General features: G+C 49.9%; 1 protein-coding gene across 2 annotated transcripts in view; it reads right to left on the reverse strand.

Annotated features, from left to right (window-relative positions):
* SNX29 (sorting nexin 29) overlaps positions 1 to 26,695 on the reverse strand; it is a 571,459-nt gene that overhangs the window by 55,418 nt on the left and 489,346 nt on the right. For both annotated transcript variants that reach the window (XR_014291539.1, XM_082600682.1), the window contains exon 20: positions 4,560 to 4,699. Coding sequence is in view for 1 of the 2 variants with exons in the window: in XM_082600682.1 (XP_082456808.1) it covers positions 4,560 to 4,699 (140 nt within the window). In the remaining variant the exon portion in view is untranslated. The remainder of the gene's footprint in view (positions 1 to 4,559; positions 4,700 to 26,695) is intronic.

Below are 26,695 nucleotides of genomic sequence, written 5' to 3' on the forward strand. Positions count from 1 at the left end.
GCCTCACAGTCAAAGCCTATATTGCTGAGCAGCAGGTAAGAGCCAGCACCACAAACTCAAGTGTCTCCTGGGGCCAGGCTGGTAATACGAGTGACTATGGGAGAAAAACAGCCAAACACTAATGGCAAATGGCAGGGAAGGCTCGGCTCAGTGTCCAGGAGGCAGCAGAGTGGCGGGCTCAGTGGGGAGAGGGCGGCACTGTCTGACTGTAGCCAAGTGTGGTCCAATGGGAATGCAGGTGGGTATGTGTCTGCTCTGGCTGCCGTAACAAAATACCACGGACCGGGTGGCTTCAGCAGCAGACAGTTATTTCTCACACTTCTGGAGGCTTGGAAGTCCGTGATCCAGGTGCCAGCAGATTCAGTTCTGGGTGAAGGCTCTCCTCTTGGCTTGCAGATGGCTGCTTTTTCACTGTGACCTCATGTGGCAGAGGAGAGAACTCTGGTGTCTCTTCCTCTTCTTCTAAGGGCACTAATCCCATCACGGGGCCCCACCCTTATAACCTCATCTAACCCCAATCACCTCCCAAAGGCCCATCTCCAAATGCCACCACACTGGGGATTAGGACTTCAACATATGAATTTGGGGGGCACATTCAGTCCATAATAGGGTGTGACCAATTCTGAGTTTTCCAGAGAAGCCTGATATATGATTTTTTTAAAAATATGATACCTTCTAATTTTTTGACATTGGCAACACTTAATTAAGAAAAAGTAATAACATGGACCTAGAGATTACCCCACAAAGTGAAGTAAGTCAGACAGCGAAAGACAAATATCATATGATATCACTTGCATGCAGAATCTAAAAAAATGATACAAATGAACTTATTTACAAAACAGAAACAGACTCACAGACACAGAAAACAAACTTATGGTTACCAAAGGGGAAAGGTGAAGTGGGGGATAAGTTAGGAGTCCATGATTAACAGATACACACTACTATATATAAAATAGATATTAAAAAAAGGAAAAAAACAACAACAAATAACAAAACCCCACCGGAATAGTCAAATAAAAGAGGTTGGAGGGTCAGGCTCCATCCACAGGCTGTGGGTTTGTCACCCATGTCCTCAAGCCATGGGCTCTGGCACCAAACAGCCCGGGCCCCCCATGTGCTGGTAGGTAACCATGGGGTCACAAGGTAACCTCTCTGGCCTCATTTTCCTTGTCAGTGTTAGGTGGAACTTTATGAAATTGCCCTTTCATTGGCAACTCTGTAAGGCTCCATGTAATAAAATGAAGATATGGTGTCCACCTAATTAACAGGCTCTCAGGAAGACTGGATGAGGTGAAACCTACAGCCAGAGCTTATAGTAAATGCTCAATAAGTGAGGGGAGGAAGCAGGGCAAGGCCATCCTTAGTCAACAAGTCCACTCATGTTCAGTAGCTGAAAGGGATCCTCAGGGCCCTGAATCAGCATTTGAAAGACCTGAGGAAATCTGTCAAGATTATAATAATCACACTTTGGGGAGTTTATTTCCTTAGTTGAGAGAGATGGTTTTTTTGTTTTGTTTTGTTTTGTTTTTTGCGGTACGCGGGCCTCTCACTGTTGTGGCCTCTCCTGTTGTGGAGCACAGGCTCTGGACGCGCAGGCTCAGCGGCCATGGCTCACGGGCCCAGCCGCTCCGCGGCATGTGGGATCCTCCCGGACCGGGGCACGAACCCATGTCCCCTGCATCGGCAGGCGACTCTCAACCACTGCGCCACCAGGGAAGCCCGAGAGAGATGTTTTTTTAAGTAGGAATCTCTCAGGGTGAGATTCTGAGCTGAGACACCAGAACTGCTGTTTTCTGGGGCTGCACAGACAGGAAGTTATCACGTGGAGGCTCACCAGCATGGACAAACTGGGCTGCAGCTCACCTTCCATCACCCCCAAATGAAACAATCTGCAAGCTCCAACCTGTAATCCCATGTCACTCAAAAAAGACAAAGGAGGAGAGGGCAGCTAACTGTGGAACTGCAAGGAAAGCCGAAGGGCAAGCTGTTTAATTTCAACTGGGGTCGAGACCAATGTTGGGTCCGGAGTCTTGTGTCAATATTGTGTCCCTTGCCACAACCTCCTACCAAAATGCTTTGTGCTTTTTAAAGCCCATGGAATTGAACCTCACATTCTCTCTGCTAATTAGGCACGAAGCTTTCTCTCTCAGCTCTCATCAGTGGCAACCAGAGTGGCTGGGACTGCACAACACGCCGGGACACGTGAGTTAAGGTGCGGCTGTCACAATTCGGCAGGCTGATGTTTGTGCACTCTCCACCAGAGCTGCCCGGGCCACCTGCCCTGGCACTAGGGGCACCAGCTCTCCCGTACGAGGCAGCCTCTTCTTCTCACACGTGAGGTGGGCAACCTTTCTTAGCACTGGGGTCTCAGGACTACCTCTCGGATTCAATTTTCATCAGGAAATTTGGCCCAAACCCACCTGGCTCGGTGAGAGGTTGATTTCCAACACTCATCACAGGCCAGGGGGCTGCCTTTAAAAGATGAAAAGGGGACCTCCTCTCATGAACTATAGTGGCATTTTCAAAACAGCAAGATCAAGGTCCTAGCATCACAAATAACTGAGTAAAAGAAAAATTCAGTTTTCCATATGGTGTATTCTGTCTGGGGGGGAAAAAGGCATCTGGAAAAGGCATCTTTTTATCGCAGATAGCACAATACAATTATATCTTCTCATAAAGGTCCTGAAACAATGAGAAAGACATAAGCAAGTGGCTTGGCTGCAATTTCAAAGCCCTAAGCAGGTAAGAGGGCAGCCCTGCCGATGTCTGTCTGGTTGGACGTTCAACTTGGAAATTCTGGAAAGTGTGATGCCAAAGGCACACCCTTCCCCCCACAGACAGACGCAGAAATAAGCCCCGGCTTGAGTCATAGCATCACCGTTAGGACAAAGCAGATCCTCAAACCCTCAGCACACCACTTTAAAGCGCTCTGGGGAAAGGAAACTCTTGCTTCATCCCAGCAAATCAGTGTTTTTCAAGTGACAAGTCCCAACCCACTTTCAGAGGCCCACAGGTTAGCTATATGGATTCTTATATCTATCATTTCCACTATGATGATACCGTTTTAGAAATAATATACAGTTGACCCCTGGACAACATGGGTATGAGTTACACAGGTCCACTTACACGCAGATAGTTTTCAATAAATATATTGGAAAAATTTTTGGAGATTTGCAACAATTTGAAAAAAACTCGCAGATAAACTGCATAGCCTAGAAATATTGAAAAAAATAAGCAAAAGCTAGGTATGTCACGAATGCATAAAATACAATGTAGAGATACAAATAACATGCAAAATATACGTTAAGTGACTGCTTATGTCATTGGTAAGGTCAGCAGTAGGCTGTAAGTATTAAAGTTTTGAGGGAGTCAAAAGTTACACACAGGGGCCTCCCTGGTGGCGCAGTGGTTGAGAGTCCGCCTGCCGATGCAGGGGATACGGGTTCGTGCCCCGGTCTGGGAGGATCCCATGTGCCGCGGAGCGGCTGGGCCCGTGAGCCATGGCCGCTGGGCCTGCGCGTCCGGAGCCTGTGCTCCGCGGCGGGGGAGGCCACAACAGTGAGAGGCCCGCATACCGCAAAAAAAAAAAAAAAAAAAAAAAAAAAGTTACACACAGATTTTCGACTACATGGGGGGTTGGCACCTCTAACCCCTGTATTGTTCAAGGGTCGAGTGTAATTATATCCTCTGGCATCTGAAGACTTTATAAAAACTAAGGATGCTTCATCACTTGGGTTCCCTGAATCCAAGGGTGTAAATGGCGCGGTGTGATGAGAGACTTATGAGAACAGAGGGGACTGATCAGTGATAAAGCAGTGACACCAGTGAGGCCCACCTGCCCCCAAGGTGAGGCCCAAACACATGTTTCCCAGCGACGTGACCCAAGGAGAGTCATGGCGGGGGAGGTGTGGTCAGCATGCAGACCACCGGCGCGGTACACGGCACGCGGCGAGCTCAGGATAAGCTGCTGCGCACCGTCGTGAGCAAAGATTTGGTTTCAGAAAAAGTAGCATTTGCTCTGTTAACTGCTGATTCTGAATTGCAATGATTTTGTAAGTGCTTAACATGTAAACTTCTTTAATTTTCTTTTTTTTTACTTCTATAAGACATATAAGAACAAGGAATTTATACCTAGTTTTAAGTTGGTTCATACTTAGGTCATATTAATATGAAAGTAATCCAAGTCTGCAGCAGTGGAAGTCTGCGAGAAGTTTCCTTGGGTTCACTGCCCACATGCTGAAGAAAGCCTGACAGAGACCACTTTAGCTCTGGAACACCCGTGAGCTGCAAGCTTTCCTTTGATCAAAATGTACCAAAGTATAAAACCACAGAGCCCTGCGTTTTTCGCGAGCCTCAAATCAACAATGCTCACTTGTGGGCTCATTCTCTCGTGAGCCCTTTAAACTCCCAGACGCCTTGACCCAAGTCTCCCCATCAGCACCTCGCAGGCTCTGGGGCACAGCTGGGTCCTGGGGTGTCCAGGACGCAGACACATGCAACCGCAGGAGAGAGAAGGGAGGAGGTGTGGGGCGGAGCACGTGAACGTGGTTGGTACTCACATAAAGAAGGGCATCAGCTGGACCAGGGTCTCTTTCTGGGGGCTGGCGGCAAACTCAGGGACCACCTGGATGACTTTGTTCATGACGCTGCGCAGGTAGTTCTGGAGCTGCTTCCTGCGTTCCTCCACAAACTTGGCGTCCTGGGAAGACGGACAGACAGGTGTGCTCAGCTATGCTTTCCTCACCCGCCCGGAGACGGACGACCCGGAGAACACGTAACCATCAATCATCACCTCCCAAGGTGAGTGCAAGTGGTGCCTCAGGCTTTACACGTGTGATCACATTTAATAATGGGAGATGCTCGTGGTAGTATTATTGTGAAGTGGGGAAGGCAGGTCCACGCAACTTCCTACAGTGTGTTCCCAGGAATGAATGAAATCTCAGCACCTGCACCGTGCCGAGTATGGTGCTGGGACCCGAGACAGACCACAAACACACAGGGTCGCTGCTGTGGCCCTGGTGGAGGTCACGGGGCCAGTGCGGGAGACACCAATAAATCCAGTGACCACACAGGTCAGCGTATAACTATTCATCACACTCAATGCCACCCTCCAGAGAGGATGCTTAATTTTGCCTTCATGGGAATTTTCTGAAATCTGAATCAGTTGCCGCTATTTAAGAAAGATTTCATTAATAAACAAATTCCATTTTCTCTGAAAAACTAGGAGAGGTAGCAGCGCAGTCCCACCCCCAGGGCTACTCCGGGCCGGGGCGGCTCGGTGCGCCCCGAGGCAGGCACAGGGCCCCAGATCCACGCTCAGGACCCTCCTGGCTCACACCGCCACCCACCCCTGTGTCTGCCTGACCCTCGTAGGCAGGGCCAGCTCCTAGGCGTGTGCTCTGGGCAGTCCGTCAGGGTCAGAACTCGACCTGTGTGGTGACCTGCAGTCCTCATGTTGAAACTCAATAATTCTGGCACGAGGGACCTGACATCTGCCTGCGGCTCTGGGACCCACAGAGCCTGGAGCCCGTCCTGCTCATGTGCAGCTGCACTGGGAGCCTGGCTTAGAACCAGGAAACCAGGGCCGGTGTGGGGCAGGAAAGGCTTTCTCTGAGGAAGTGATGCTCCTTCCAGACTGAAGGCTGAGCGGGGTGAATAGGGGAGAGCAGGGCGAGGGCGGCAGAAGGAACAGGGTCACTCAGCCTCACAGGGTCACGAGAAGTCTCACATGACAAATGAGGAAACTGTGGCCCAGAGCGGGGCCGGGCCGCTTGCCCACGAGGCCCCAGAGACGGAGCAGTACAATCATCCCTCCTCTCACCTCCCGCCAGCCTGGGGCTCGGGAACAGTGTGCAGAATAAGCCCATGTGCTCAGAGACATCCGAGGACATGCCCGTCCCCACAAGGCCCTGCTAAGGGCCGGAGCACAGCACAGGGCCAGAGATTCCCTCTTAAGTGTGGTCAGATTTAGCAAATAAAAAGCCAGGATGCCCCGTGAAATCTGAATTTCAGATAAATAATGAATTTTTCACTCTTCATGGCTCCATATTCAATAATTCATGACTCAATAATTTTTCAGGGTTCAAGGATGGCCTATGCAATAAAACCTTTCCATGTAATATTTGGGATACACTTATACTAAGACATTATTCATCCTGGCTTTCATCTGGGAATCCTCCTCCGAGTACTGGGGGGAGGAAGGAACACAGAGCAGCTGCTGATCCCCGGGGGCCACTTCAAGGTCACATCAAGGTCCTCTCACCCGAAACCACCCCCTGATGCACCGCCTCAGCCAGACGTTTCTCCAGAAGGGGACAGCATTCAAACACTGCTGCTGGCCACTCCAACTTGACCGCCAGCACAGTCCCAGTCTGGGGCTGAAATCTCCTGCAGCTTGGCTGGAGGGGTGCTGAGTGCGGGGAGTGAGGGCACCAGGCTAGGAGAGCCGTGGGTCTTCAGCTGGAGCTCAGCCACTCCGGCTCCGCTCACCCATCTGATACCAGAGTCCGCTCCATGGTCTCCAAGTTTCAACCCATCGTTAAGCAATTAGACACTCCTCCTTGGGAAGGTGGTCAATATGCCAGGTTAGTGCCCAAAGGAGCTAATCAGGCCTGGTTTTCAATCTGCACAAGATACCCTCAAGGATGGCTTGAGAGGCTTTGCTGCAGGAAGGCAAGAAAGGGGCTAATCATCCCTGGAAGAACTCGTGGAGATTTCTCCTTTTTCGGAGAGAGGATGCTCAAAGCACTCTAAGCACCAAGGGAAGGTTGGGGATGGCTCCCTGTGCTGCCTGTGGGGCTGGGCTGGGATATGGGGTCCTAGGAAGGTGAGGATCCCCCAAAGTGAAGGTCACAGGATCCTACCCAGGAGTTTAATCTGTCCATTTTCACTTGGGCCTCTTCTCGCCCAGGTACCAGGGCCAACAGGGACTTGGCAGAAAGGTTATCACCCTGGAGGAATCACAAATCCTACTGATTCCTCAAGCTAGGCAGTCCCTGGAAACCCCAGCCAGCACCTGAGAAAACCCAACATGGCAGTAATCTGAGTTTGACAGCCGAGCAATTTCTACCTGAGCTGTTCAGAACAAGCGATGGTATTTGTGGAGTCTTCATTCACGTTTTGCTCTCGGCACTTTCCTAGCACCGCAGCAGAGGCTCAGGGAGGGTAAGAAACTTGCCCCAGGGCTCAAGACCTGCAGGCGGCTGAGCGGGGTCCCAGGTCATCAATGGGTGAGCAGTGAGAGCTGCCCTCAATCCAGAAGACACTCTCTAATTTACATAAGAAAAATCTACAGGTCCTCTAAACTGCAGGTGTCTCCCAGCCAAGATGCAGTTCACAGAACTTGCACCTGCCTGTCAGCTGTAGCAGAAGGAAGCGAGTCACTGCAGGGATGGGGGTGCTGACCGCCAGCCTCTGCCTAGATGTCCTGCCTTTGGGGCCCAATCTGATCCTGGAGGTATGGACACCTCGAGTGGCCGCGCACAACTTGGCAGGACGTAGTGGGGCCGGGAAGATCTCAGAACAACTCAAGGAAGCCTATATTCTTTCCCATTACTGTCATTTCATTTTTTACTATGAAAATTTCAAATGAGGGCAAAAAGCAGAGCGAATGGTATAATGAACCCCCATGACCCTTTATCTAATAAAGTTTTAACCATTTTCCACATTACATCATTTTTACCTTTTTGCGAAGGTGTTTTAAAGTAAATTATAGTCGTCATGACATTTTACCCCTCAACACTTGAAGGTGTATTTCTAAAATACTAAGAACATTTTCCAATTGAACCACAATACCATGATCACCTCTAACAAAATGAACGATAATTTGTTGGTATTACCTCATACCTAGTCGGCATTTGAACATTTGAATTTTCAAATGTGCCTACTGCTTCTGGGATTTTTTTAAAAAGGGGCGGACTCCATCCCAGAATGAAGCTGGCAATTCTCCAGCAGGTTGAATGCAGTCTCGTTCAAATCAGATTCCCCCTCAGGGATCAGTTGGGTTCTGACCAAAAGGTGAAGATGGTGGTGTCTTTTTCACCACAAGCTGCTAACAGCTTGAATGGCCTAAAAACATTAAAACCAGGGTGTATCTGCCTCAGATCCAGGTTTCTGGCCTCCCTTGAGAAATGGCCCTCATTACTGGAAGCACAGGGCTACCATCCCACCCAGCCTCCTCTCCTCAGTCCCGTCCCCGGCCTGGCCTCCGTGGGACCCCGAATTTGTACCACTTGGATTGCGTGAGGCCCTACAGAGCCATCCAAGAGCCACCCTGTGAGACGATCACATTCCAGGTGACCACGTTCCAGGTGACGTTCCCTCAGGCAGAAGAACAGCCAGCACTGCCATTGGCCAGTTCTACTGTCTGGCAGCTAAACCACGCAGGGCTGGGGTTCCTCACCTGTAAAATGGGGATAAGGATGGTGCCTACGTCATTCATGGCAACCGAGGCTAAGCGCCCGGTAGCCAACATCGCCTGCCAGGCTCTGCGACAGAAGCTGATGATTCTGGACGTTCAGCCAGGAAGCTTTCCTCAGAGAGTTTCTATGTGTACGATGGGGTGGAGACAGGCAGGCAGACAGACAGTGGGTAGCCAGGCAGGGGCAAGTGCTGGATGTCGCCATCCACGTGTGATCAGGGAAGCGCGCCGGAGGTTTGCACGAGGAACGGAGAGAGCGTTTCTCTCAGGGGAGGCCTCCTGAAGGTGCTGCTCCAGCAACTCTTGGAGGACGGACACCTGTCAGGGGTCCAGGTGGGTGCCTTCAGTGGGGGAAGGGCATGCCAGGCGGAGGGAACAGCAAATGCAAAGGCCGAAGGCAGGAGGAGTGTAGCTTATGGGAGCCGCAGAAGGCAGGCCTGCATGGCCAGGCTTAGTGCTTCCCCAGAGCTGAAGCTGTAGCAGCAGCAGGATCACGCACAGCCTCGTGGACCAAGGAAGAAGCTGATGGGGGTGGGACCCAAGAGGTGCATTTAGAAAGACTGTTGGTGGGGAATGAGCCATAGCAGCCTGAGGCAGAGAGATCTTTCACGCCACTCCCGTTTGGAATTCCTCAGTGGCGTCCCATGAACTCTGCCCCGCCCCAACACGCACATCTAAACCCTTAGCGTGGCTCACAGGAACCTTCTCCACGTGGCCCCAGCCTGCCCTGCCAACCACTTCCCTTCACGGCCCCCCCACCAGCAACACGCCCCACGTCCTGGAGATCACAGCAGCCCCATCAGCATTTGTTGCAGGAGCTTAGAAATGTGGGAGGTGGACTGAGGAGCAGCAAGGCAGGCCGCTGGGGAGAGCAAGGCCAGAACAGAGACGACAAAGCCCCCTGACCGGGGAGGAGGATGGACAGAAGCAGCTGCAAGCGCACTCCCTGGCTCCCAACTCCCCGTGGGCAGGGAGTAGAGGGCAGACAACGGGTAACGAGTGAGCAAAGACAGGGAGCTGGTCCTGCAGGGACCCCGTCTGTCACCCAGGACCCCTGGGAGGACACGAGCATCCACATAGGGCCTGCCCTGCTGGGTAGGGGCCAGCACTTAAAGGGCCAAGGAACGTTTGAGTTTTTTGGTTGCGCTCCTTGGCGGCAGCCAAAACGCAGCATTAGAAGCGATGGGCTGGACCGAAGCCCAGCTCGTGGAATCTGCCAGACGCCTCTGGTGGCCGCTTAATGGGCCCTCGCTGCCTGTGGCCCTGCTGTCGTCTTGTGCAGCACTCCTATCATAATACTATTGTCAATTATGCTTGGGGACTAATAATAGAACTGGGAGTCTGTCCTCGCTTTAAAAAAGAACATTCAGGGGCTTCCCTGGTGGTGCAGTGGTCGAGAGTCCGCCTGCCGATGCAGGGGACATGGGTTCGTGCCCCGGTCTGGGAAGATCCCACATGCCGCGGAGCGGCTGGGCCCGTGAGTCATGGCCGCTGAGCCTGCGCGTCCGGAGCCTGTGCTCCGCAATGGGAGAGGCCACAACAGTGAGAGGCCCGTGTACCGCAAAAATAAAATAAAATAAAATAAAAAAGAACATTCAGGACTATTTTCATGGGAGTGTTTTTTTTTCCCCTCCAGAAAAGGTTAGTTTTATTTTGAGCTTCAAGAAGATAAAGACGCCATCAAATGAACAAGAGCTATTTTTAAAATGATGGAATGTTGTGAACAAGATGATGAGCTACAGTTCCTGGAACCAATGCTCAGACCCCCTGCCCCCTGTGCTTTGTGACATTTTCTTTCCTGGACCGTTCCTGACAACAGTGCTTTCTAGACCACATTCCGACTCTTGAAGGGGACCTTCCCCACGATTCTGCACTTCCAGAGTTCCTTTTTATTTTCATCTAAGGATATCATGGTGTTTTATAAAATAAATGGAAGGTCCTGTCCATCAGCAGCAGCAGGCAGCTCAGGGCCCTGTCAAGAAAGGCTGCTGCAGAATCAGCTGATCTAAGGGCACCTCAATGGCTAGAGAATTCCAGAACAATGACTAGCTTCCCAAGGAGCCCAGCATTAGCAAATGACTTTGAGTTCTAGTTTAGAGTCAACGACCCAGGTGGGACGTGCTGATGGGTTGGAATCCTGCATTCGTTCATTCAATGCACTCATTCATGCGACAGATACTCCTCGGGGGCCCCCTGTGAGCCAGGTGCTGTGAGTGAAGGAATAAATGCAACTCGGATCCTGCCTTCACAGAGCTTACAGTCGATGGAAAAGACAGACAGATCATTACAAAACAGCGCGATAAAGCCAGGAACACAGGATAAAGGTGCGCATAAGGTCTGCCGCGGGGGTGTGTGGGGAGCACACGGGCACGTGGGCCCTCCCCAGGGATCGTGTGATGTGATAGTTATCATAAGAGCAGCAGCAGTAGCAGCAGGGGGAGAAAGTGTTACTATTATCTTTTACCAAACATTTTCTCTGCCGGGCACTGGGCTGATCACACTTATATGTTATTTTATGGAATCCTCAGAGGCCCACTGAGATAGGTACTTTTTAGTATTCCCATGTCAGAGAGAGAAGATGAGACTCAGAGCGGGTAAGGGCCAGTGCCCAGACACCAACGACTGAGGGGTGCAGACAGGACTCGGCCCCAGGAAGCCTGTGCTCTGCTCTAAGACAGAGGGAGAGAACCGCCCGGAGAGTCCAAAGACCACAGCCAGAAGGAACCATGGGACTGAGGATCAGAGGGGGCACCGAGGGGGGGGGGCTGCGGGAGGGCAGGGGCGGACCTGGGAAGTCACTTTAGAGAATCTGGACTCTACCCTCAGGGCCACAGGTATTTTAAGCAAGAGAGTGACAATCAGCTCTTCCTTCCATGAGAATGCAAAGAAGATGCTTCAGTTTTAAAAAGCCCTCTTTTGTCCCGGTCACTCTATTCTGTCCCTGGAATGCTGAAATCTGCCCTCCCTCTTTCAAGTGTGGGTCGGCTGTGAGGTGTGGATGCAGCTCATCTGAACCGCAGGCCCAATCCTGTCATCCTGGGGCAAATGCTGCAACCCATGAACTCGGCTTTGTTATAAGGGTGATGCCTGGGTTCCCAATGCTGACACCTGAGGGTTGTTTCTAGGGTGACCGTCATGCACTTGTTACTGGGAACCTGAAAAGAGACAATGACTGCTGTTGCCACTCTAAACACTCTGGACGGAGCCCTCCGAGAGCAATGAATGGTCGGACATGAAGGACCCTCGAGGCAGCTTCCCAGACATCACTGAGCCCCTCTGATAAGCGTCTGATTGGGTGATTTTAGCACAACTACACCAAATATCTTCACTTGCTTAACTCAGAAATAATAAAATCGTGAACTTAAAAAAGGGAACTCTCCTCCTAATCTTTACACTGAGAGTGGGCTCCAAGGGGTCAGGATGGAGGTCCTGATGTTCTCGCCTGGGTCAAACAGATGGGGAGCAGCCTGGCTGCTTTAAACAAGTTTTGTTTAACAAGCTTTTTCCAAGTAATCATCAGCTGGATGGCACCAGGTGTGAATGAGAGGGGAAGGAGGAGGGCTTTCTTTGGAGCGGTTTCGGGGAGGGGATGGCAGGGGAGGGGAAAGGAAGGCCCATGTGTCTCTAAGGCACCCTTGGTGAGAAAGTCAGGCCCTAAACCTCAACAGATACCCACTAATTTAGAGGCCAGAGTCACGGCCCCTCCTGCAGGGACAGGGAAGCAAAGTCCTGTTAATTGAATTACTTTACCCCGGCCACTCAGCTGGGCCACCATTTACCAAGCAAGTAGCTTGGTAATGGGCTGGGATGGACAGAGAAAGACAGGAAACAGGCCTAGCCCTGGGGAGCTCAGTGTCTTCCCGCTTGGAACATTTACTGAGTCCCGGAGATATTACACAGTTATCCATCCAAGCAAACATTTATTTGACACCTCTCCTGCCAGGCCCAGTTAGCTGGGATGAAAAAACACCCAGTTCTTGCCCTAAAGGCATGAATAGCATCTCACTCATTCATATGTTCCAGCATCTACCAGACGCCAGAGTAGAGGAGGTTCCACTTGCCCATCCACGCCTGCCCCGGGCGCCCACCTCACGCCAGGGCCTGTGATGAGCAGGTGCGAGAGGAGGTGAGCAGGACAGATGCCCTCACGGAGGTCGCAATCGAGAACCCCTTCCTTCTTCCAACAGTGACAGGCCAGGCCCTGTGCTGGGGGCCCCAAGATGAGATGACAAGTCCTGGTGTCAGCTCATGGGCCAGTGGTGGACAACAGGCCGGGAGGCCAGTGAGAAAACTGTGGCAGAACAGGAGGAGAGCTCCTGGGGCCGGGGGTGGGGTGCTCCCTCTGAGCTGGGCTGCTGGGAATCAGCAGGCACTTCCGGCCTGGGTTTGGAGGGGTGGGTGGGATTTCAGCAGACGGTGATGGGAGGAAAGGCATCCAGACCAAGTGGCTGAGGGGCGTGAGGGGAGCCCGGGCTCAGGGTGTGGGGTGAAATCCTCTCAGTGGGTGGGGGGCAGTATACGGACTGAAGCAGCCAGGCTTTGGAAAGAGGCTGATGGTAAGTCATGAAGTCAGTGCAGAGGGTCTGGGAGAGAGACCAGGTGCACACGCTGGGGGTTCAGGAGGCCCGGAGATGAAGACTCGGGGGAGGAATAGAAAGGAGTTGATGATTTGATGCCTGCCATGTAACATGGATCCCTCTATGTGCTTTACACGAGTTTAGCTATTTACTCCTGTGCCCTCCAGTGAGGCTGGAATTATTACCCCCATTTCGCAGCTGGGAAAACTGAGGCTCAGAGATATTACATGCCATCAAAGCCCAAAGCCAACAAGGAGAACGTGATGGGGCTGGGATTTGAGCTGAGGTGGTTCAACATCAGAGCCCTTGCTCCTATTCACCTGGTAACATTTTCAATAATATTTACTTAAAAGGGAAGAAGATCAACATTTTTTAGAGGCAGTGACCTTTTTACAGTCAGGAGGCACATTTACAGCTGGGAGTGCGTATAACCCCTTAAACCACTGAGCACCCCAGGCAGGCTCATCCCTGCTGCACAGGGACGGGGTGGGGGAGGGAGGCGGTGACAGACAGTCGAAGAGGCTACTCACCCTCTGCAAGGCCATACAAAAAGGGGAAGGGCCAGAATTCAAACTGTGGACTTTCTGATCCAAATCCTACTCCTGTTTTTGCACTAAATTGTTAAATCGCTACCACCTATTTTGTGTAGAACATTGTGTGTGGGGAAGGCAAAGCAAACCATGAACCGCCCCCCGCTTTCTAACGGGTAACAGAAACTCCCAAGAAGCTAAAAACATCCTCACAACAGATGCATGAAGAACGACAGCAAGCACAATAATAACAGCAGCAGCAGCGGCGGCTGACTCTTGAGTCCTTGACACCCATCCATCTGGTTTCATCCACAAAACGACTTTCCAGGGTAGGTTCTACTATCACCCCCATGTCATAGATGAGGAATCAGAGGTGCAGAGAAAGGAAGAGCCTTGCCCAAGCCCATGGATCTGGAAAATTAGGGAGCCAGGATGTGGAGCCAGGTCCTCTGGCTCCATCAATAGCATATGCTAATGCTCCCATGGGAAGGGCAAGGGGCTACTGAAGACCTAACTGCCTCTACCTCCCCCATCATAGCTGAAACAGGACTCCCCACACGACACACAGGAAGCTGTACGACCCTGTCCGCAGGTCCAAGGCTCTGATGGCCTCTGGGTGAGACGCTGCCTGTGACAGGAAGAGAAAGGGCAGACTCAAGGGGACACCACGGACCCCAAAGTCCTCTCCACACCTGCTTCACGAAAAAGGCCAGGGGCTTAAGTGCCACACCAAATCCAAGCTTGTGCTTCCCGATGACCCAAGAGACCCTCCTCCTCTTGCTCAAAAAGCCCTGAGTGAGGCTACGGACAAGCCCCATTGCTCACGATACCGTACTCTAAAATGGGGGAAACAGATCAGACCCTCAGGGCTGGGCAGCTCAAGGAGGGAATACAATGTGTGACAGAGCTTCGAGACTGTAAAACAGCACTGCGTGATGTCAGTGAATTACGCTAAATGTCAGAACAGAAGATAGATCCTGACCCCCACCTGCAATGAAGGCGTGCCCATTCCACACCTTGACTGCAAACACAGGAAAGAAAGCAAGTCTCTATTTCAGAAAAGGAACACGCCCCCACGCCCCCATCCCCACCTCCAGGGCTCAAGGTACAGTGACATTCTCCTCCCATGTGCTTCTCAAAGTGACGATAATAATAATAATAATAATAATAACAGTAATACCCTTTATTGCAAGTTTACTATGTGCTGAGCACTATGTGGAGTGTTTACCTGAATTATTTCAATGTACCCCTGTTACAGCTCTGTGTAGTAGATACTAATATTCCCACTTTGCAGATGAAGAAACTGAGGCTCCAAGAAATAAGGTGACTCAGCTAGGGAGGAATAGAGCTGGGATTTAGAGCCATGTCTGTCTTGAGTTCAGCTCATAACCAGGATGCTGTCCTGGCTCTTAGGGTCAATGTGTTCACAGTAGCAGGAGCCCTACAGCTTTGTTAAAAACAGGAATTAAAAAAACAAAGTAGTCCTTCAGTTCACATGGGGTGAACCAAATAACATAGCTCTAAAAACTCTCCTCTTAGCACAGAGCTATGTACTTGTGTCTGGATGAAGTCCCATCTTTCTATCATCAGAACCCTACCTTCTGTGGGAGGGGGAATTACGGAGAGAAGCTTCATAGCAGCCTCTGTTGCTCAAGATGGGCTGGATACGGTGGCCTGTCCCCTACAGGTGGGAGCCCATCTGCAATGTCTCTTCTACCCTCCGTGGTGCCTGGCACAGGCTGGGTCCCAGATAGGACACAACAAATGATCTCCTGGCAGGAGAGCAGCAGGCTCTGTCACAGCTAAAGCCTACTTTTCTCTGTTATTGACTTTGCAGCCAAGGGAAACTGCAGGCTGGACAGCTGAGTCGGGGACGGGCGAAAGGCTGTTTCATGCATTTACTGGGAAGAACTCAGGAGCGGAAAAAAAAGTCCTTGCCCTCGTGCAAAAATCTCTCTTCCCAGAGCTGCGAGCTCCAGGGCCAGGAGGGGCCGGTGGGGACAGGGTCAGCTGGAAGGATGCAGCCACGGCTTTAATCCCAGCAACTGCTGCCTCATGGGAAAGCGGGCCCACTGCTGCCGGGTCGCCTCGATTTTTTTTTCTTTTTTTTTTTTTTCGGTACGCGGGCCTCTCACTGTTGTGGCCTCTCCCGTTGCGGAGCACAGGCTCCGGACGCGCAGGCTCAGCGGCCATGGCTCACGGGCCCAGCCGCTCCTCGGCATGTGGGATCTTCCCAGACTGGGGCACGAACCCGTGTCCCCTGCATCGGCAGGCGGACTCTCAACCACTGCGCCACCAGGGAAGCCCTCGCCTCGATTTTTAAGTGAAATCCCAGATTTTTAAATACTGAAAATTATAAAAGGTTTAAAGACCAGGCGGATCAAACAAAACAAGAGTGCAGGCCACACAAAGCCACCAATTTCAGAGGTCTGATCTAATTAGATGCTCCTTAACTTAGAACGCTTTCTACAAATTTATGGAAGCCAGGCCTAGGACCTGGGATTCTTTAGGAAAGCAGCATATACCATGTCCAGAAGAATCACTCAGAGCCAGGCTCAGCCCCAGCGACTGTCTAGCTGGGTGACCCCGAGCAAGTTACTCCACCTCTCTGGACCTCAATTTCTCCACCTGTGCAACACACATGTTAAGAGTGCCTGTCCCAGAGGATTACTGTGTGATCAAATGAGATAATGTGTTCCCAGGACACAGCAGACACTCAACACACGTGATTTCCTTTTTAGAAGCAGGCACAATTCAGGTTCCTCTGCCTTTAAAACTACCATATTCTTTAGTCTGGCAGTATTTGGTCAAACTAAATATAGTACACTACATGACCCACTGTAAATCAACGATACTTCAATAAAATTAAAAAAAAAATGGTACAATACGCGGCCCAGCAATTCCAGCCTGAGTATCTATCCCAGAGAAATTCTCACATGGACCATAAGGGTCACATACAAGGAGACTGCCTGGCTGCCGCGCTGTGTCTGAGTGGGGAGGAATCAGGAGCCACTTGGCGGCATCTCTGGAGTAAAGGACAAGCGGACTGTGGTGGATACACTCCCCAAAACATACTGATCAGTTACGGAAGCAAAGCACAGGCGTACACAGCCACACAAGTAGAGCGTAAACAGGATGCTGGGTGAAAACAGTGAAAGAATGAAGACTCTAGCACAATGCCATGTAAGTCAATTAAGAACATGAATAATGCAACATATTCTAGAAGGAAACACACAAATGTATAGCTTGAGCCAAACACACTGGAGCAGCTACTTGTGGCAGCGAGAAGAGCAGGAGGCTGAAGGGACAAGAGTTGATGAACTTGAGGCTTAAGGTTTCAGACTGAGCAGTGAGATCCACGTATCAGGAGCTGGGCGATAGCATGAACTTGCTGTTTTGTACGTGAGGCCCAAAGAGGAAAATCAAAAAGGAGAGATGTGGGATTTTCCTGTCTGCACCTGTTTACTGCCAGGACCTCCCTCCATGGGACCCAAAGACCCCAGCGGGATCCTGGGTTCAGATGTGCCCTGCTCTGAAAATCTCCAAGTCCAACAATTCCAGAGGCTGAGACTGAGCTGTAAGCCCAACCAGAAATTCAGAGCACTCACATATATTTTATGTCCAGTCTTTCCTGAGGGCTCCATGGGGCCCCTCTCTCTCCTCCATGCAAGTGTTTTGCCTGTGCTGGCTCCCGACCACACAGGGATCGCTGGGCAGACAGATAGCACCCACGTAGCCATTTCCTCGTTATCGACAAGAGAGTCCCCCCACGATGCCCGGGACCCTTTCACAGCCTGTTGAAAGTGTGATGGTCATACAGGGTCTGGTTTAGAGAAGGTTTTAGCGGCAGCAGCAGCAGTGGCATGACGTGGGGCCATCTCTGTCTGAAGTGTAGCCTCTACGATCAGTATAAATCCTTAACTGCTGATGCCACAGGCTGATATGGCTGTTTGGGCAAAGAGAGGCATAAATGGAGCCAAAACGTTAATACCAGCTGGTGCGTGTCGAATGCCAGGACTTGAGTGGAGACGCTTATGAATATCATTGCTGGCTCCAACTGCGTTTCATAGATGAGGCTCAGCGAAGTTAAGTACTGTGGCCAGGACCACACAGCTGAGGAGCAGCAGTGCCAGGACAGGAACTGACTCGAGAGCCCATCTTCCTCAGCTCTGCTCAGCCATCACGCCCTCCGGGGAGGCCCTTCAGGTGGGACACGGCTGGGAGGGACAAGCAGGCTTCAAAGCCAAGGAAGAGAAGGCGGGGAGGCAGCTGCATCCCTCCCGAGAGCAAGCGGACAGAGGCCAACCCCCGCCAGCCACACCCACACTTCAGCGGCCAGGGGCACAAGCAGGGCCAGGGCCAGGGCCTGATGCGTGAGACACGAGAGCGACAGCAATGCTGGCGAAGCAGGAGGCTCCCGCAGGCCACTGCGATGGTGGGGGGGGGGGGCCTGTAGAGCCACGCCCCGCTTTTTAAGGGAAGCTGCAAATCTGGACGGTTAGGTGAAATCTCTCGATTCTCAAATCAGTTGGCAGCTAATTCACATGCTTGAGTATGATGGTGCAGATGAAATAACATACGTCCACAGGCCATCAGAAGCAAGAGAATAAAATCATTAGGTCTTCAAAAACAGATCTCTGCAAAATCAGTCCCCCCAAGCTGTGCTACTGAGGCGGGGTGGGGATGGTTCCATGCTTCCAAGGGCCCAGCATCTTTCTACAGAAACAACCCAGACACCTGGGAAGGGGTGAGGCCCAGCGCACGCTCCAGAGCAGGGCTGGGACTATACACGATGGCCCGCTCCTCAGCACTCCTATCCTTGCTTGTACTCCTAGAGACTGAACACCCAGCACACCCACCCGGGGCTAGACATTCACAATACAGAATCTTTCTTAACTCTCCAAACACATTTCTCAGGGAGGTGGTGGCCTCTCCATTTTACAGGTAAGGGCACTGAGACTCACAGAGATGAGTTAACTTGTCCATGGTCACGCTAGAATGGTCAGAGCTAGAATTTTAACCCAGGTCCAGACAACTTCCAGGCCCAGCAACTCTGCTGTTCCACACTGTTCCTTTGTTTACACGGGGGAAGTTTACAAAAAATCCATCCAGGGACTTCCCTGGCGGTGCAGTGGTTGAGACTTCACCTTCCAATGCAGGGGGTGCGGGTTCGATCCCTGGTCGGGGAGCTAAGATCCTACATGCCTCACGGCCAAAACAACCAAAACATAAAACCGAAGCAGTATTGTCACAAATTCAATAAAGACTTTAAAAATGGTCCACGTCAAAAAAAATCTAAAAAAAAAAAAATCCATCCATTTCAAAAACTTTCACTGAGCCTCTACCGTGTGCCTGGTACCACAGTGGACGCTGGAGGGATGAGGAGTTAGAGGGCGGGGCCCTACCGCTCAGGCCATCTGAGGTGAACACAAACCTCAACTGTTTTATCCACAGTGCTTCTGACACCAGATGTGTGGAGGTTTTTTTCACACCAACAACCAATTCTCAAACTTTCTGGACACCAACTGGATATCCAACGATTCGACTTAATTCTGACACTAACTACCTGAAATTAGCATCAGATCTCACGAGCTAAGGGCTCAGCCCCATGAGACTGCCCTCGCTTCGGAGGCCAAGTACAAGCCTGAGCCACTGGGACATCTAACCAACTGGTTATAAATCAGTGGTTCCCATGACCCCCTTGTCAGGTTCGATAATTTGCTAGAATGGATCAGAGAACTCAGGAAAACAGCTTACATACTATTACTGGTTTATTATGAAGGATACAACTCAAGAACAGCCAAATGGAACAGATGCATAGGGCAAGGTATTGGGCGGGGGGTGGGGGGAATGGGGCTTCCATGCCCTCTCTGGGTGTACCTCCCACCCAGCACCTCCATGTGTTCACCAACTCAGAAGCTCTCCAAACGTCAGAGTTTAGGATTTTTATGGAGATTCCATTACACAGCAGTGACTGATTAAATGATTGGCCACTGGTGGTAACTCAATCTCCAGCTCTTCTCCCTCCCCAGAGGCTAAAGGTTCCAACCTTCTAATCATGCCTTCGTCCTTCAGGGGACCAGACCCCATCCTGAAGCTATCTGGGGCTCCAGCCACTAGTCATTTCATTAGCATACAAAAAACCCACTCTTATCACTGCAGGATTTCTAAGGGTCTTAGAAGCTCTTGTGTCAGACCAAATATTGTACCAAAAGATGCTCCTTTCACCCCTATCACTCAGGAGATTGTAAGGGTTTTATGAGCTCTCTGCCAGGAACCAGGGACAAAGAGCAAGTGTGTGTTTCTTATTATATCACAATATCATAAAACCAAACGGATAAGATGAAGTTGAGAGTATAAAGGAATTATTTTAAAGTTTTACTTGGGAACTTGATTTACCCTGGACAAGGTCTCTGGAGTTTTCCTCTCCGAAGCAAAGTAAAAATAAAGTCAGAGTCAAATAAGGAACCACATGTCATGACATGTCCCAACTCGAGGTCTTAGCATCTTTATCTGTAAAATAAGAGTGGGTTCTGTCATCATGCATTTATTCAACCAACACGACGTGCCAGGCACTGTGCCAGGAGCTGAGGTCCAGTGGTGACTAAGACTACAGCATAGGAAGTTGGTGCTCACAAAAAATCTATATGCTGTTCCATTTCTCAGTAACCTCTGCAGTGAGGCGGGGTCCCAGGACCAGTTCTGGCCAACGGGCGGTGAACAGAAGTGGTCCCTACCAGTACTGGGAGGGGGCGGCTCAGGGCTGGTGTCTCTCCCACCTCTCTCTGCAGGGGGTGCTGCAGTGACCTGGGGGCCATTACTTTGCCCTCCTCCTCTTTCTCTTCAACGCGCCTTCAAAATGTGCTCCGCCCTCCTCCCCTCCAGCCTCAGCTGACGTGCTGAGGGCAGAAGAGCTGTTGCCAACCCCACTGCACAGATGGGGCCACTGAAGCACAGACCTGCCTGGCAGCCAAGATTTAACCCAGACTCCTAGCCCCAGAGTCCCTGAGAATCAAAGGGCCTTCTGATCTCACGGAGTCCCTGAAGGGTTCCTGGAAGTGTCTTGGGTGGCAGCTCCCCTGGTGTCTGTTTAGAGAATTGCAGATGGTGATGGCGGTGACAACAACAGCTGCCATGGACTGACAGCTCTGTGCCAGGCTCAAGGGTAAACAGTTTTCATATACTACCTTGTTTAATCCTCACATCCTGCGTGGTGGGCACTATTACTAGACCCATTTGACAGATGGGGAAATTGAGGCACTGAGGTGAAGAACTAGTCCAAGGTCAAATATCCATTGAACAATGGGAACCAGAAGTCCAACCCCGGCCTGTCTACTTAATAAATAGGCAAATGTATCTCAAACTGGGGGCCCATGACATTCCCAGTTTACTCACTGCAGCATAGGGAGGTGCCTCAGGGGTATGGGGTAGAGACTCCAGCTGGCTGACCCCCAAATGCATGCTCCTCCTCCAAGAGGGAGACTTGTTTCTGGAAAGCAGTGACCCAGACAGAGGCTCCACTCCCCAGACCCTTTTGCATCTACATGAGGCCGAGGGACTAGCTCCTGCCAATCAAATGTAAGGAGAAGCAATGCTCCACTCTTGGGCCGAGGCACAAGTGGATGTGTCTTTTTCACACTCTCTCCTCCCTTCTCTACCCCTGGTGAAGTGTTCCAAGGCCCTAAGGGTTGGCAAAGTAGAGCTCATGGGCCAAATCCGGCCCACTGCCTGTTTCTGTGGATGAAGTTTATTGGAACACAGTCCACCGGTTTGTTCCTGCACTGTCTGTAGCTGGTTTCATGCTACAACAACAGGACTGAGTAGCTGCTGCTCAGACCATTGGGTCTACAAAAGCAAAAATATTTACTGTCAAAGCTCTTACAGAAGAAGTTTGCTGATCCCTGCCCCAGGGCATAATGAAGGCTCAGGATGGAAAGACCTTGGGCCCAGGCACAAGCCACTTCTGACCACAAACGTGGGGCAATAACGTCAACAAGGAACAAACTGAGAGTTTGGGGTTTAAATTTGCCACAGCAGCTGGCTCGGCCCCAACTAACACGTGTGGAGAAAGCGATGAGGTAGAGGGCTCCTTGCTACCCTGGCCACTGAGGGTCCAGCCCTGGGACAATGGGGCCAGTGCGCAAATATCAGCAGCTCTGCACAGTGGTAAAGATTCTCCTTCTCTGACTACACACAGCAGCCAACCTGTATTGAGGGCTAGCTCTGTGCCAGGCCCTGTGTTAGTGCTTCGAATTGGTGGTGAAGCACCTGAGATGGGGGGTCTGACCACCTGGGTTTGAAGCCCAGCTCTACTGCTCCCTAGATCTGTGGCCTTGGAAAAGTTACTTCCGTTTTATAATCTCTGAAAGAGAAAGAGGGATAATAGTAGTAGTGGCAGTGCCTGGCACAAAGCGAGCACTCAGTCTGGGCTACCTGTTACCATCGTTATTATCTTCTTTGTTGGACCATTTAATTTTCACAGTAACCTGTGGGTTCAGTATGATAATTATCCCCAGTGGCTGCTAAGCACCAAAGACGTGGTCTTCATGCTCTAGTCAGAGAAATGACTGCAAAATTCAGTGATAATTAGAAGGAAGACAGTGTTTTGTGTTGACAAGCCCCAGGAAAGGGATCAAAGAATGAGCAGGTTTCAACTAGATTTGGTGGGTTGGTTGGGAGGGAGGTGTGGTTAGTATAAGTTTTCCAGGCAGGAGATCCCACCTCTCCAGCTAACTCTTTGTTACTATTCTCTTAAACTGGCCTTGTCTTAAGCCCTTGATGAAGCCTTGATGTCTTAGGTCTTTGCTGAACGTAAGATTCCAAAAACAATCCCTTCTGTACCTTAAGATGCTGGAGATGTCAGTGATTTCTTTTCATCTTTTCTTTTCTGGGGTAATCAAGTGGACAATGGCCTTTGAAATCCTGGCTCCATTGCCTCTGTATCCCTTTAGATGCCTTCACTGAGGCTGTGATTGTAAGAATTTATAACAGCCAATTTTTCTTCTTTCTTACGTTTGCCTGACCAGCAATCATCCCCTCCACGCCTCTGTTTAGAGGACTATAATAATCCTTTCAAAGATCTCCTGTTCCTCATTTTCAGTTCACGTAGTTGGGGAAGGGCTGCCCTCCCCACTCCAGCTGCAGAAGCAGGCACATGAGACAGGTCCAGCTACTGCAATATTCCCTCTGGCCACAGAGACTGGCTCAAGGATGAGCACAGAAACGAAAGAAGTACAAAACTTGTATTCCAACAACTACAAAACATTGTTGAATGAAATCAAAAAAGACCTAAATAAATGAAAAACATCTTATGTTCCTAAAAAGGAAGACTTAATATTATAAAGATGACAATAGTCCTCACATTGATCTACAGATTCAACATAATCCCTTATCAAAATCCCAAGTGCCTTTTTTACAGAATTGACAAGCTTATCCTAAAATTCATATGGAAATTTAAGGGACCCAGAAGAGTCAAACTGTCTTGAAAAAAAGAACAAAGCTGGAGGACTCATTTCCCAATTCCAAAACTTACTACAAAAGCTTCAGTAATCAAGACAGTATGGTACTCCCATGAGGACCGATATTTAGATCAATGGAAAAGAACTGGAAGTCCAGAAATAAGCTCTCACATTTAGAGTCAGTTGATTTTCCACAAGGATGACAAGACAACTTAATGGGGGAAAGAACTAGCTTTTCAACAAATGGTGCTGGGACAACTGGATATCCACATGCAAAAGAAAGAAGTTAGACCTCTTCTTTTACACCATACACAGGAATTACCTCCAAACAAATCACAAAACTAAATGAAAGCACTAAAACTGTAAAACTGTTAGAAGAAATCAGGAATATATTTTTGTGGGGTTAGGCAAAGCCTTCTTATATATGACAACAAAAAGCATAAGGAACAAAAGAAAGAATAAGTACATTGGATTTCATCAATATTAAGAGCTTCTGTGTTGCAAAGGATATCATCAAGAAAGTGAAAAGACAACTCAGAATGAAAGAAAATATTTGTACATCATCTATCTGATAAGGGACTTGTATCTAAAACACATAAAGAACTACTGCAACTCAACAATAAAAAGACAAGTAACCCAATTTTAAAATGCAAAGGATGTGAATAGATATTTCTCCAAAGAACATATACAAAGATATATATAAGGACATGAAAAGATGATCAATATCATTAGTCATTAGGGAAACACAAATTGAACCACAAGGTGATACTACTTCACACCCACTAGGGTGGCGCTGAAAAAAAAAAAAGCAGATAATAATAAGTGCTGGTAAGAATGTGGAGAAATTAGAACCCTCATACGTTGCTGATGGGAACATAAAATGATGCAGCCATTCTGGAAAACAGACAGTTCTTTAAAATGTGTAACAGACTCATCATATGACCCAGCAATTCCACTCCTAGGTGGAATGAAATGACACAAAAGAATGAAACGAAAGAGAAAGGAAAACATATGCCCACACAAACACTTAGATGCAAAGGTCCATAGCAGAATTATTCATCATAGCCAAAAAGTGGAAACCCAAATGCCTATCAACTGATGCATGGATAAACACAATGTGCTGTATCCATACAATGGAACAGTACTTGGCAGTAAAAGGAATGAAGTGCTGATAATATTACAACACAGATGAACCCTGAAAACATGCTTCTGTGAAGTCACAAAAGACTACATAGTATATGACTCCATTTATATAACATTTCCAGAAGAGGCAAATCTGTAGATTAAAAAGTAGATTAAAGCTGTTAAAAAAAAAATGAGCACAACATCCAGGCAGATAAATGAAGTCTAAATCCAGAATTTTTGCTGGAACCACCGGAAAAGAAACTCTTTCTTCTGGGGTTGCTGTTGGGATGATATAAGCCTAGAACTGCCAGAGAGAGTCCATCTTGGAGAAAGCTTGTCTGAGAACAAAGCCAGCACAGAGAAAGCAAAGGAGAGAGGGAAGGAGGGAAAGGGGGAGGGAGAGACAAGGTTCTGATGGGATCCTATGAGCCCTGGACCAGCTATGTCTGAAGCTGCAATCCAGTCCTGCTCTTTGCAATCACATAAATCAAATTCCTCTCACGCTTTTGCGAATCTGGGACGGTTTTTGCTCAGGTCCTCGTTGAAACTGTGGCTCTCCCTTGACATCCTCCACTCACTGTTCAGGTCACAGAACTCTCCTTCCCTGGGCTTCCCACGTGACCCCTCAACCCTCCCAGTGCCCAGGCTTATCCAAAACTCCTCTGCCTCCTGCTCACAGCAGCCCTCTTTTTAGCCAAAGGCGTTCTCCCCACCTAGACTGCACCTAGACCAGAGCTCTATAACTCAGCTGCTTAAAAATAAACATGAGCTGTACTATTTCCAACAAGTTTTCCCACCCTATTAATTATTTATCCAGCACCTGCTTGTACAAAAAAGGAACTTGGTGGGGAAGGCATAGGGAGAAGAGCCTGGAAAGAGCAAGGCAGCTGGAAGCAGCAGAGGTGGGTGGTCGCCCTCCGCAGGGCCGGGAGCAACGGGGTGTGGTGGAGAGAGACCCTGGGGACGCGAGGGAGGGACAGGGCTCTCTGTATGGCCTTGGTGAAGCCCACCATCCCTTTGTCAGAAATGTGTTTTTAAATTCCCGAAACAAGATACATAGGATTAGACAGAAAAGCTCAGCCTTTATATTTTAAGCACAGCTATCACGATTGTGATGAACCAGTGCAAGTGTTTCTTTGCTGGGGCATTAATAACAAGATCTAATGGCAGGTCTAATCACTGCCTTCAAAGTGATGATGAGCTTTAGGGTGGTGAGCCATCTGCAGCAACTATCACGTGATAGGGAAATACACATGACTGATTTCTACTGGGGACAAAGTCACAGATACCACAACCACTGTTACAGCTTGTGGCCTAAGTTCACATGTCAGTGAGATAGTAGTGACAATAGAGTGTGATCCTTGTTCACTGATCACCTGGATTTTATCCTCAGACACTAGGATAAGAACTCCTGGGCTAAATCAGGCTGAGCCCTCAAGCAGGCCACTCTGAGCCGGTTTCCCCTCTGTAAAATGGGGCTGGGGATGGGGACCGGCCCACTGTGGGGGGATATAGGGGAATGGCATTAAGAGGGCAGTGTGGCCAGGGGACCCAGGAGACGGCCTAGTACCAACCGCCACCAGCAGTTTCTGAGCTCACTGTGGGCCCGGCGTGTTCTAAGCCTGTCCTGGTACCTCCCTTAACCCTGGCAGCAACCTCAGGAGGGAGATGCCAGTACTTGAGGACACCAAGGCACAGCGAGGTGACGTGCTGGTTTACACCAGTGTATCAGGGTTCAGACTCAAGTCCAAACTCAGGGGAGCCCAGACCCATGCTCTCCTCCACCACCCCAGAGACCCAAGTGCCTCTCACTCCCACCACCCCAGAGACCCAAGGGAGATAAAGGCCCAAAGGCTGAGTCGGACTTGATTTTGAGCTTGAGGCCTTGGTTGCAAATCTTCCATGTCTATATGGAACACATTTTCAGCCCGGGTCAGGCAGTCCTGAGGCCGGAGACAACAGAGACCCTAAGTTTTCACCAAGAACTAGAATCTGTCCAGCCCAAAGAGAGGAAAAGCCAAATGAGCTTAGAAGAGAAGAGACTCTGACCCAGTCCCCGGGATAGAGCTGCCTGCAGGCCTGCGTTTGCCGCTGCCTCTGCCTGGAGTGGGCTTTCTGGGTTGTTTCCTAGCTAACTGCTACACAGCCCCCTTTATTTCACTTTAAATGTTCCTACCCGGACCTCTTGACTGAATCAGATCTTCTCTGTTAGAGCTCTCTGCACTGTTCGTACATAAAAGCTCATTAAAAGCACTTGAAAGTATCTTTCTTTCTTTCTTTTTTTTTTTTTTTTTTTTTTTTTTGCGGTACGTGGGCCTCTCACTGCTGTGGCCTCTCCCGTTGCGGAGCACAGGCTCCGGACACGCAGGCTCAGTGGCCATGGCTCATGGGCCCAGCTGCTCTGCGGCATGTGGCATCTTCCTGGACCGGGGCACGAACCCGTGTCCCCTGCATCGGCAGGCAGACTCTCAACCACTGCACCACCAGGGAAGCCCGAAAGTATCTTTCTTTATAGGTTTGTTTGTTAATGTCTGCCTCTGCTAAACTAAAAGTTCCACAAGGGCAGGGACCATGTCTTTCCCTACT

The sequence above is a fragment of the Mesoplodon mirus genome (assembly GCF_964341445.2).
Source record: "Mesoplodon mirus genome assembly, chromosome: 15".
Lineage (NCBI taxonomy): Eukaryota > Metazoa > Chordata > Mammalia > Artiodactyla > Ziphiidae > Mesoplodon > Mesoplodon mirus.